Source organism: Paramisgurnus dabryanus, chromosome 17, assembly GCF_030506205.2.
Source record: "Paramisgurnus dabryanus chromosome 17, PD_genome_1.1, whole genome shotgun sequence".
Taxonomy (NCBI): Eukaryota; Metazoa; Chordata; class Actinopteri; order Cypriniformes; family Cobitidae; genus Paramisgurnus; species Paramisgurnus dabryanus.
Window position 1 is genome coordinate 9,549,571 of NC_133353.1, and position 12,078 is coordinate 9,561,648.

Genomic DNA, 12,078 nt, shown 5'->3' on the forward strand with positions numbered 1-12,078 from the left:
TGTAAATGATTCACTCATTCAATATCTAGGGTTGAAAGTGTCATGAATGAATGAATAAAGGATTTACAGACACTGAATCTGTGTCTCATTAATGTCTCTCGACTTCAGATGACATCACACTGAGATTCATTCATGAGCTTCATTCACATTTATACAACAAAATCTGAAATCATACAGCGCCCTCTTGTGGATCTATCTATCACATCATGTCAACTGTACCACTTATAAACATTAATTTAAACAAAATATTCAACAAAATGATATAACCATACTGTATGTGAAATCAAATAAAGTGCTAGTAATTGTAGACTTATAAAAGAAACAAATCAAACTCAGGTCTATGTAGTTTTCTTTAATGGCACTAATTTATATTTTTACAATCAATAATACGTTTGCAGAGGTCTAAATACATTATAATTATTTGTAAGAGTTAAATCATATTTGCTGAAAAAATACATTGATAAAAGCAGATGTTTTCATAATAGTACATACTTAAACAAGTCAAATGATTTCAGATGTATTACAGATGAAAATAAATCCTTCATAGTAACTACCACTGTCTGTTATTCATGTTAACTATCAACAACCAATAGATACAAATAGATATCAAATAGATAATGCAGTTAAAGTGATTATTATATGATTAAAATCTCATTTAACTGTAAAGATTATCTTCTGCGGTGCTTATGGTGGATTGAGTAATGGTGGCAGTGGAGCTGGATCGGTCTGAATCATCAGAAAAACCATCTTCAAAATCATTACGGATGTGATAATAATAAAGAAAGAGGAAAAAACCTGATGGACAACAAAACAATGAATTACATCACTCCTTTATTTTTGACATTGATTTAAGAAAATAAAAATTGATTGAACTAAGGCTCATTCTGCAGAGGTTTCTTGATGTCGATTATTCTTTTATCACATATACAGAAAATTACCCAACATATCAGTCACCTGTAATGAAGATGAGATGAGTTTCTTACCCTGAAATGAGTTCAACACAGTGAAGATATAATAAGACGGGATGATCATATCTCCATAACTGAAGAAAGCAAAACCCCACGTCAAACCAAAGAGTAAGAACAGACTCAAGATCATCAGCATCTGTTTCTTGAATGTCAATCTCTTCACGTCACCCACTTTCACATTTCTGGCTTGGATAATTTTGGTGACGATCATAATGAAGATTCCTGTAGTAAAGCAGAAGACGATGGAATAGAAGCCGATGTTTACGATGTAGTGAATGTAGATATTATTAATCCAGCACCTGAAATCAGAAAGTAAAAAACTGTTGAAGGTCAAAGATAAACATTTTGTTATTTTTCAGCACACATGAAGCCAAACTTACATTTGTGATGTTGAGCTGATCTTTATTGATATATACTCTCCTAGAGATGCAATGATGATCACGACTGGAGACGGAAACACTGAAAACAAATTCAATAGTTTGTGTGTTTTCATGACAGACAGACAGACAGACAGATTTGAAAAGGATCTAAACTCACCCCATGCTGACACTGTGATCTTTCTCATGTAGTTTTTAATTTTGAGGTTTTGTCTGATGAGCCATAAATACATATGAAGAGCTTGAAGGAAGAACCAGGTGAATGTTGCCAGCATAGAGTAATGCATGATCAATGCTACGAAAACACACGCAGACTTGTTTTGTGTGTTTGCGATATTCTCATTGGACAAAAATGATAAATTCAGTAGAAATAAAGCCACAAACATATTGATCAGGATCTTTGTTGCCTGGTTGGATCTGTTTTTTCTATTGTATTAAAAAAGACAAAATATGTAATCAGACTGTTGACCTTCATTTTTGTTTTATCCAAATAAAAAAAGTACACTTAACCTAAATCTTTAAAAAATGTCCACCATTACTCAAGTGTTTCAGTTCAATGCACAAATTGCATGATTGCATTCATTCAACGAGACATTTTGAGTTGAATCAGTTTATCTTCTCTTATTTATATATCTGGATTTGAACGTTTTACTCATCACGATTTGCAGCATGCATAAATGACCTGCTAGTGTTATATGAGTGTTGTTTTGCTTTTTGTTGTCTTTATTTGTACAACTGCAGCTGTTATGATTGTTGTTTATTATTTTTGTTGTGAAGTTAAGAGCTCACCGTGAAATTTGATTATTGCCACCATTATTGAGATTTGTGTGTTGAGGTCTCTGTTTGAAACCTTTGTTTACTTGAGTTATCTTAACATTACAAGTTTTATAAACTATGTTAAAATAAAATGTTTCTCATATATTGTATCTCATAACTGACCATTTGTAGAAGAGGAAATGTTTGGTTAATCTAACAAGAATATATTGCTAGTTCAGTGAACGAAAAATTTCCTGTTTAGTAGATTTAACTTAGTTAGGCTACTTGTTTGTTTGTTTAACAAGGCAAATTGTCATTTTTTGGGCAATGAGTTAACCTTTGTCCAACGCTATCTCACGAGAATTCGTACATATTTTACGAGTTGGCTAATTTGTAATAATTCATATGATCACATTCGTAAATTTTGGTACCATTTGCCTTGACCCTTGTAATGCTGGGGTTAGGCGTTCGGTTTCATTGTTGTTGTTTTTTCATGAGAATCGTACGATTTTGCACGATAAACTTCATATGAATTGATACGAATTAGCCAACTGGTAAAATATGTTTGACAGTTTTGTCATGTGGCCTTGTTTAGTTTATCATTCATGTCTTTTATTATGTAGTTCTGTTTCATGTTCATGTCTTTTATTTTGAAAGTCTTCATTGTCATGGTTGTCTCTTGTTTCCTCATTCCATGATGTGTCATGTTCTGATTGGTTCCCTGTCTCTATATATAGCCCTCATGTTCCCTTTGTTCTTTGTTAAGATTTGTTTATAAATGTGATGCATCTACTGGTGGTTTAATGTCATGTCATGTCATGCTTTAGGGTTTGTTCTTGTTTTAGGTTAATAAACTGCACTTGGGTTTTCAACTTGCTCGCGCTTCAGTAGATTATGTTACACGCCGCGTTTTTTAAGTTGAATCAACTTGTCTGCTTTTCAAGTCAAAAGGCCCCACATGTTAGGGTTAGGGTTATTCGATCTGATGGGTTTATTTTAATGCTATTTTTAAAGACCAGACAGGTTTAAAAGAAAAAAATTAGTAAGATCTGAATTATTAACATCACTAATGTGTTATAACTGTAATATCTGTGATACTTTACCGTAACAGAAAGTGCATAAACAGAGCGATGCCCAGAAAAAACATGGAAAAACCACAGCCGATATTTGTGATGTACGTCAATGACGCCAAGTAAGGTGCTGTGATGTTTGAATCAGGCATTGACTGAAGGATAACAGAACAGATGGTTAGACATCAACCAGATGAATGAGATTTAACACAAGAATACATCGAATTCTTCAGTTTCACTGCTATGACTACATGAATCATATTTCACATTTGGTTTGGATAAACATGAATACAAACACATAACTCTTTAAAACATCACACTCCAAAAGAAAATAGAAATGTGATCTTTTGATATCTCTGTTGTTTTCCCATGACTGGACTGAGATCAGACAATAAAGAGCAAATGCAAATCTTTGCTGAAGTTTCACATCAGAGATCTCAGCAGTGATGACACACAGTTCAGATTTGCTAAGTCAAAAATCAAAAGTCAGAGATCTGGATATGACCACAAACATTTTATATTAAAAACTGATCTGACATCAGTTCTTTACATCTCTCTACACTGCATGTCAACAGTCCACTTTGTTTGTTTTCTTTACTCCTCAAGAGAAACATCTGAGCTATAGTTAAGTAAGGAATAATTGATGACGGGCCATTGAATTATAAGAAAATAATGCACACCCAAGGTGCAATGCGGCACGACCCGAAGCGGAGTGTGCATTATTTTCAAAGGACCGGAGTCAATTATTCCTCTTTTACCACAGTTACCACAAACATTGCTCTGGTGCCTATTTTTAAGACATTTGACAAGTTAGGTTTGCAGTTATCAGAAATTAATGCATACCCACGGAACATTTCTCAGCAAATCAGAATATAGCATTCAACAGACCGTGGTATAATAAAATATAAAGGACAGAGCTATGAAATGTTACCATCAGCACAGCGAAGAACGTCAGATGTGAACATGAGCATTGGATGATTGTGTTGTTCAGTATTTTTGTGTCACAGCCGAACGTCGTCCATATCACTTCTCCTGCGCAGCAAAGAAAATAAAGATAAAAGAGAGAGATTTGGTGTAAATGAATTGTGTAATGCAACAATTTAAAACTTTATTTACCTTTGCCACTCCAGGAATTGCAGGCTGCATTATCACTCTGTAAAAAGATGCTTATTTTCATTTGATCACCATCTTATGTTTTTCATTTATAATGGGTTTCTTAAGAAAAACTTTCATTACCACATTTTCTGATCGAATTAATATTTCAATATTGTCCGTAAGATTTGAGATATTTGCCCCCATTGTTATTCCATACACTACATTTTTCAAAAGAGTATGTTTATCTGTGACCTGAAACAGAAATCATACAATCACATTCAAACATCTTTAAATGAAACAGCTCTGATAATAACATCTTTAAACAGCAGAATGATCATTTAGAATACAACACTAAAGCATTTGTAAACATTAATAAAAAACTTTCACCACTATCTGCTGAGATGAAGATACAGGTGGGGGTCTAGTGGACCAGTCACAGCACTTGCGGTCCGAGTAGAACTTATTAAAATTATAGCGAGGTGCACGATACACTTTACACTCAGTTTAAGATATTAAACACCACCATAAAAAATATTTGCTGCCTTAAAAAAAAATTTAAGTTCACCCAAAAATGTAATTTTCTCACTCTCATGTTGTCTTAAAGCTGTATAAATGTATTTGTTCTGATGAATATGAAGGAACATATTTTGGGGAATGTTTGTAACCAAATTGTTCATGAGCCCCATTTACTTCCAAAGTTTTCTTTATCCTACTATGGAAGTGAATGGGGCTCATAATTGGTTTGTAACAACATGAGTGTGAGTAAATTGACAGTTTTTTGGGGGGATAAACTATCCCTTCAATCAACTGAGATGAGTTGTTATAACTTATAAAATAAAGTTGACTGATTTCCACTATATTTTATTTATAACAAATCATCTCTAGTCAAGGTAAATAATGGTAATTTAAAATGACTTGTAAAACTGAGTTTTAGAAAAAAAAGATTTAAGGCAGCAAAGTGATATTAAACATATATTTATAGATTATCCAGTGAAAGATCTTGAAGGAGTGCAATTACTATCTAGTAATACATTCAGTTGAGTCATAATCTAATTAATTATCAAATAGTCGCTTTACATGAAGATCAATATAATTGTAATTTTATTTCGAAACCATTTCAGTTTATATATGAGGCAAAAAGCCCAGTTTTTAGTTTGGTAGATGTTAAAGATCTGCTCATGGATGAACCAAAGTTTAAAGCATTTTAGCATCTGATTAATAAACATCAGCCAGAGGAAGATGATGAAGAAGAAAAACAGAAACAACAGGTGAATTGTGTATGTGTAGGATTACATTGATATTCATGTTTTTGAACTGTAGAATTCCAACAAATGTGCTTCCATTGTTCTCCAAACCCAAACCGGATTTATTGAAGGCCTCTTTGGATATTTTAACATACCATGCAAACTTTGTCTGCAAGATATTTTGATTCTCATTAATCTGTAAAATAATTTTTTTTACAAATAAATAAAAAATTACACAGCAGATGTTTAACAGGTGTTTAACTGGTGCTGAATTCTTACGGTTAGGTTATCCTGATCTGATGAACAGACCATGCCCCTGTCTTCTGGCTCTTTCATTGCGTCCTGTATGTAGATAAGACCTTTAACATTATCTTTGATGATCGCTTCAGTGCTTTTATTCTGTAATGTCATATTGTAGATTTTCTCCTGAAGTTTGTCCATCATTTCTCTGAAACATGATTTAAAATCACACAATGCTCTGCAGCAGATTAAACACAAGTAAATAAATGATGACAGGTGACTTACAAGGCTTTTGAAGCAGTCATTTCTCCTGGTGCTGTCGTCATACTGGGAGTTGTGGTTCCTGAAACAGGTGTAGTTGTACTGAGAGTTGTGTTGTTTAAATCAGGTGTAGTTGTACTGAGAGTTGTGTTGTTTGAATCAGGTGTAGTTGTACTGAGAGTTGTGTTGTTTGATTTAGGTGTAGTTGTACTGAGAGTTGTGTTGTTTGAATCAGGTGTTGTCATAGTTGTGTTGTTTGAATCAGGTGTAGTTGTACTGAGAGTTGTGTTGTTTGAAACAGGTGTAGTTGTACTGAGAGTTGTGTTGTTCGAATCAGGTGTTGTTGTAGTTGTGTTGTTTGAATCAGGTGTAGTTGTACTGAGAGTTGTGTTGTTTGAAACAGGTGTAGTTGTACTGAGAGTTGTGGTTCCTGAAACAGGTGTAGTTGTACTGAGAGTTGTGTTGTTTGAATCAGGTGTAGTTGTACTGAGAGTTGTGGTTCCTGAAACAGGTGTAGTTGTACTGAGAGTTGTGTTGTTCGAATCAGGTGTTGTTGTAGTTGTGTTGTTTGAATCAGGTGTAGTTGTACTGAGAGTTGTGTTGTTTGAAACAGGTGTAGTTGTACTGAGAGTTGTGGTTCCTGAAACAGGTGTAGTTGTACTGAGAGTTGTGTTGTTTGAATCAGGTGTAGTTGTACTGAGAGTTGTGGTTCCTGAAACAGGTGTAGTTGTACTGAGAGTTGTGTTGTTTGAAACAGGTGTTGTCGTAGTTGTGTTGTTTGAATCAGGTGTAGTTGTACTGAGAGTTGTGTTGTTTGAATCAGGTGTAGTTGTACTGAGAGTTGTGTTGTTTGAATCAGGTGTAGTTGTACTGAGAGTTGTGGTTCCTGAAACAGGTGTAGTTGTACTGAGAGTTGTGTTGTTTGAATCAGGTGTTGTCGTAGTTGTGTTGTTTGAATCAGGTGTAGTTGTAATGAGAGTTGTGGTTCCTGAAACAGGTGTAGTTGTACTGAGAGTTGTGTTGTTTAAATCAGGTGTAGTTGTACTGAGAGTTGTGTTGTTTGAATCAGGTGTAGTTGTACTGAGAGTTGTGTTGTTTGATTTAGGTGTAGTTGTACTGAGAGTTGTGTTGTTTGAATCAGGTGTTGTCATAGTTGTGTTGTTTGAATCAGGTGTAGTTGTACTGAGAGTTGTGTTGTTTGAAACAGGTGTAGTTGTACTGAGAGTTGTGTTGTTCGAATCAGGTGTTGTTGTAGTTGTGTTGTTTGAATCAGGTGTAGTTGTACTGAGAGTTGTGTTGTTTGAAACAGGTGTAGTTGTACTGAGAGTTGTGGTTCCTGAAACAGGTGTAGTTGTACTGAGAGTTGTGTTGTTTGAATCAGGTGTAGTTGTACTGAGAGTTGTGGTTCCTGAAACAGGTGTAGTTGTACTGAGAGTTGTGTTGTTCGAATCAGGTGTTGTTGTAGTTGTGTTGTTTGAATCAGGTGTAGTTGTACTGAGAGTTGTGTTGTTTGAAACAGGTGTAGTTGTACTGAGAGTTGTGGTTCCTGAAACAGGTGTAGTTGTACTGAGAGTTGTGTTGTTTGAATCAGGTGTAGTTGTACTGAGAGTTGTGTTGTTCGAATCAGGTGTTGTTGTAGTTGTGTTGTTTGAATCAGGTGTAGTTGTACTGAGAGTTGTGTTGTTTGAAACAGGTGTAGTTGTACTGAGAGTTGTGGTTCCTGAAACAGGTGTAGTTGTACTGAGAGTTGTGTTGTTTGAATCAGGTGTAGTTGTACTGAGAGTTGTGGTTCCTGAAACAGGTGTAGTTGTACTGAGAGTTGTGTTGTTTGAAACAGGTGTTGTCGTAGTTGTGTTGTTTGAATCAGGTGTAGTTGTACTGAGAGTTGTGTTGTTTGAATCAGGTGTAGTTGTACTGAGAGTTGTGTTGTTTGAATCAGGTGTAGTTGTACTGAGAGTTGTGGTTCCTGAAACAGGTGTAGTTGTACTGAGAGTTGTGTTGTTTGAATCAGGTGTTGTCGTAGTTGTGTTGTTTGAATCAGGTGTAGTTGTACTGAGAGTTGTGTTGTTTGAAACAGGTGTAGTTGTACTGAGAGTTGTGGTTCCTGAAACAGGTGTAGTTGTACTGAGAGTTGTGTTGTTTAAATCAGGTGTAGTTGTACTGAGAGTTGTGTTGTTTGAATCAGGTGTAGTTGTACTGAGAGTTGTGTTGTTTGATTTAGGTGTAGTTGTACTGAGAGTTGTGTTGTTTGAATCAGGTGTTGTCATAGTTGTGTTGTTTGAATCAGGTGTAGTTGTACTGAGAGTTGTGTTGTTTGAAACAGGTGTAGTTGTACTGAGAGTTGTGTTGTTCGAATCAGGTGTTGTTGTAGTTGTGTTGTTTGAATCAGGTGTAGTTGTACTGAGAGTTGTGTTGTTTGAAACAGGTGTAGTTGTACTGAGAGTTGTGGTTCCTGAAACAGGTGTAGTTGTACTGAGAGTTGTGTTGTTTGAATCAGGTGTAGTTGTACTGAGAGTTGTGGTTCCTGAAACAGGTGTAGTTGTACTGAGAGTTGTGGTTCCTGAAACAGGTGTAGTTGTACTGAGAGTTGTGTTGTTTGAATCAAGTGTTGTCGTAGTTGTGTTGTTTGAATCAGGTGTAGTTGTAATGAGAGTTGTGGTTCCTGAAACAGGTGTAGTTGTACTGAGAGTTGTGATGTTTGAAACAGGTGTTGTCGTAGTTGTGTTGTTTGAATCAGGTGTAGTTGTACTGAGAGTTGTGGTTCCTGAAACAGGTGTAGTTGTACTGAGAGTTGTGTTGTTTGAATCAGGTGTTGTCGTAGTTGTGTTGTTTGAATCAGGTGTAGTTGTACTGAGAGTTGTGTTGTTTGAATCAGGTGTAGTTGTACTGAGAGTTGTGTTGTTTGAATCAGGTGTAGTTGTACTGAGAGTTGTGGTTCCTGAAACAGGTGTAGTTGTACTGAGAGTTGTGTTGTTTGAATCAGGTGTAGTTGTACTGAGAGTTGTGGTTCCTGAAACAGGTGTAGTTGTACTGAGAGTTGTGTTGTTTGAATCAGGTGTTGTCGTAGTTGTGTTGTTTGAATCAGGTGTAGTTGTAATGAGAGTTGTGTTGTTTGAATCAGGTGTAGTTGTACTGAGAGTTGTGTTGTTTGAATCAGGTGTAGTTGTACTGAGAGTTGTGGTTCCTGAAACAGGTGTAGTTGTACTGAGAGTTGTGTTGTTTGAATCAGGTGTTGTCGTAGTTGTGTTGTTTGAATCAGGTGTAGTTGTAATGAGAGTTGTGGTTCCTGAAACAGGTGTAGTTGTACTGAGAGTTGTGTTGTTTGAAACAGGTGTAGTTGTAATGAGAGTTGTGGTTCCTGAAACAGGTGTAGTTGTACTGAGAGTTGTGGTTCCTGAATCAGGTGTTGTCGTAGTTGTGTTGTTTGAATCAGGTGTAGTTGTACTGAGAGTTGTGTTGTTTGAATCAGGTGTTCTCGTAGTTGTGTTGTTTGAAGCAGGTGTAGTTGTACTGAGAGTTGTGTTTTTTGATTTAGGTGTAGTCATAGTTGTGTTGTTTGAAACAGGTGTAGTTGTACTGAGAGTTGTGTTGTTTGATTTAGGTGTAGTCGTAGTTGTGTAGTTTGAAGCAGGTGTAGTTGTACTGAGAGTTGTGTTGTTTGATTTAGGTGTAGTCATAGTTGTGTTGTTTGAAACAGGTGTAGTTGTACTGGGAGTGTAGGTTGCAGTAGGTGTTGTCGTACTATGAGTTGTGTAGGTTGCATCAGTTGGTTTAGTGCAGTTCTTGGTGCACATCGCTGGAGTCTCACTTAGGTTTAAAGCATAGTAGCTCACATTATTCCCTGTAGTTCATGAAAACAGAGAAGAGATTACATTTTTCTTTGACACATTGTTTTGCTGTATCCACACAACTGAGAAAATCTTAAGTTTGTGATTATTATTACTGAAAGTCTCTGCCTTTATTAAACAAACCAGATCTAAATAAATGTAATAGTAGTTCCACATAAACCCATTTAAGTAATAATAGGGTTATAATCATACAGAATGACATGAAGACTTGATGACAGAAACATTTAACCTGAATACAGCACAGCACCAGAGAGACATTTTTGGTGATGCAAGATAAAAGTGACACTTTTCATAAGAGCATGTTATAATAAGATACAGATTTACCGTTGCACAAAAATCCATACTGAGTCACCACATTACAGATCTGTTCAAGTTCATCATTAGAGAATCTCTTGAAGATGATAAAAGAGGGGCATGAGCAATCTGTTAATAAAACATTCATTACTTTAGTGTCCAGATAGAAACCTGGGCTCATAATTCATAATTGACTATTTATCTAAATCAGTGGTTTTCAATCTTGTCCTAGGGGACCCACTGCCCTGCAAATTTTGCATGTCTCCCTTATCTAACACACCTGATTCAGATCATCAGCTCATTAAGGGACAGATCCATGAACAGAACTGGGTGTGTCAGTTAAGGGAGACATACAAAATATGCAGAGCTGTGGGTCCCCTAGGACAAGATTGAAAACCACTGATCTAAATCATATCCCACACTAATAAAAAAAAATGCACTTTTTATGTTCCAATGGCATCATAATGTAACACACACAAACACACACACACACACACACACACACACACACACACACACACACACACACCTGCTGAACCCTGAGAGGCATTTGATGGTTGTAATGGTTGGATGTCCTTTATGTATAATGTCTTATACACTACTGATTCATTTAGAATTTTGTTGAAAATGAATGTTTCGTTTCCAGCATTTGTTCTGCAAAGTCCTGAAAATCAAAAAGATCATTTTAATTTTTACATTTGCTTACAATGTGACTAATTTAGATAAAAACTGCATATATAACCCTGGACCACAAAACCAGTAATAAGTCGCATGGCTATATCTGTAGCAATAGCCAACAATATATTGTATTGGTCAGAATTATAGTGATTATAGAATTATTATTATTAGATTTTTTTATGCCAAAATCATTAGGACATTAAGTAAAGATCATGTTCCATGAAGTTTTGTAAATTACCTGTAAATACATAAAATTTCAAAATATTGACCTTTATGACTGGTCTTTCTGGTCCAGGGTCACATATTAAATGCAGAAAATATAATAGCTTGTACCTATGGGGAATGTATTTTCTTTGAATATAATAATGCAAGAATTCTCTGTCAGATTATAAAATGTTGGGACTGGTAAAGGCGTCATTGTTATAGCTGCAACAAAAAAAAACTTAATGAAGTTGATTGTACATTCAGGTATCAAATAAATTCTGATAGACAGTTTAGCTAACATGAGCGTGGACATTTACCTGGACCTGGACAGCCTGTGGATTTTAACTGAATAAACAGATTATAACTAACCGTCCCATCAGAAGTGGCTGCACAAAAACACATTACATTATAAGACTGTTAATATGTTTGTACATTTACTGAATCAAAATATCCTAATGTAAATGTGATCTAAAGGATCTAATTGTAGTAAACAGCACATATTCATTACTAGTACTTTCTGTTTCTTTTAAATAGTTAGTAGGTAACATACCCATCTGAGATGTAGCACAGAAGATGAGCCACAGAAAAGTCTTTATTTGCCAGGACATTGTGCTCAATGACAGCGACCTGTCAAAGACACCAGACGCTGAAGTTTATGTGAGGGATAGAGAGATGATTTTAATCTTCACAGGGATATGTGTTTACTGCTCAAACAGTCAAATTACTTTTCAGAAATGCAAATCAAGTTTCATTTAGTTACACGCACTCCTCTTCATCACTTCACACAATGACCCCAACACTGCAACAAGAGTTTAAAGATGACAATCCAACCTTTATGAGTGAATAATAGATGACATTTAGCAGAGATTCTGTAGATGTGAAAAACATAAATCTTTCATTTTACACATAAAACATTTTGCATTGTGTTTTCCATAAGCAAATGTGAAGCACATTGTATGTCCATGTGCAACAGTTAGACTGAGCGCTGACATATCAAACATACATGCAAATGAGTCCTCAGGACTGTGTTGACATCAGAAAAT

General features: G+C 35.6%; 1 protein-coding gene across 1 annotated transcript; it reads right to left on the reverse strand.

Annotated features, from left to right (window-relative positions):
- Window positions 1-356: 356 nt before the first annotated feature.
- Window positions 357-11,686, reverse strand: LOC135731186 (adhesion G-protein coupled receptor G1). The gene is made up of 17 exons (XM_065249135.1): window positions 11,586-11,686; window positions 11,353-11,421; window positions 11,165-11,257; window positions 10,683-10,817; window positions 10,184-10,282; window positions 9,754-9,852; window positions 6,036-6,093; window positions 5,790-5,958; window positions 5,560-5,706; window positions 4,408-4,518; window positions 4,288-4,324; window positions 4,103-4,203; window positions 3,205-3,326; window positions 1,506-1,771; window positions 1,349-1,427; window positions 984-1,267; window positions 357-795 (listed from the first exon to the last, which is right to left on the reverse strand). The coding sequence occupies exons 1-17, from the start codon at window positions 11,641-11,643 to the stop codon at window positions 656-658; spliced, it is 2,067 nt and encodes a 688-aa protein (XP_065105207.1). The 5' UTR covers window positions 11,644-11,686; the 3' UTR covers window positions 357-655.
- Window positions 11,687-12,078: the final 392 nt, after the last annotated feature.

Coding starts and splice junctions, on each gene's coding strand:
- LOC135731186 (XM_065249135.1), bottom strand. CDS start 11,643: ATGTCCTGGCAAATAAAGACTTTTCTGTGGCTCATCTTCTGTGCTACA. Junction 4,519..5,559: donor TCAAAAACATGAATATCAAT/GTAATCCTACAC, acceptor TTTCTGTTTCAG/GTCACAGATAAACATACTCT. Junction 796..983: donor TGTGTTGAACTCATTTCAGG/GTAAGAAACTCA, acceptor GTTGTCCATCAG/GTTTTTTCCTCTTTCTTTAT.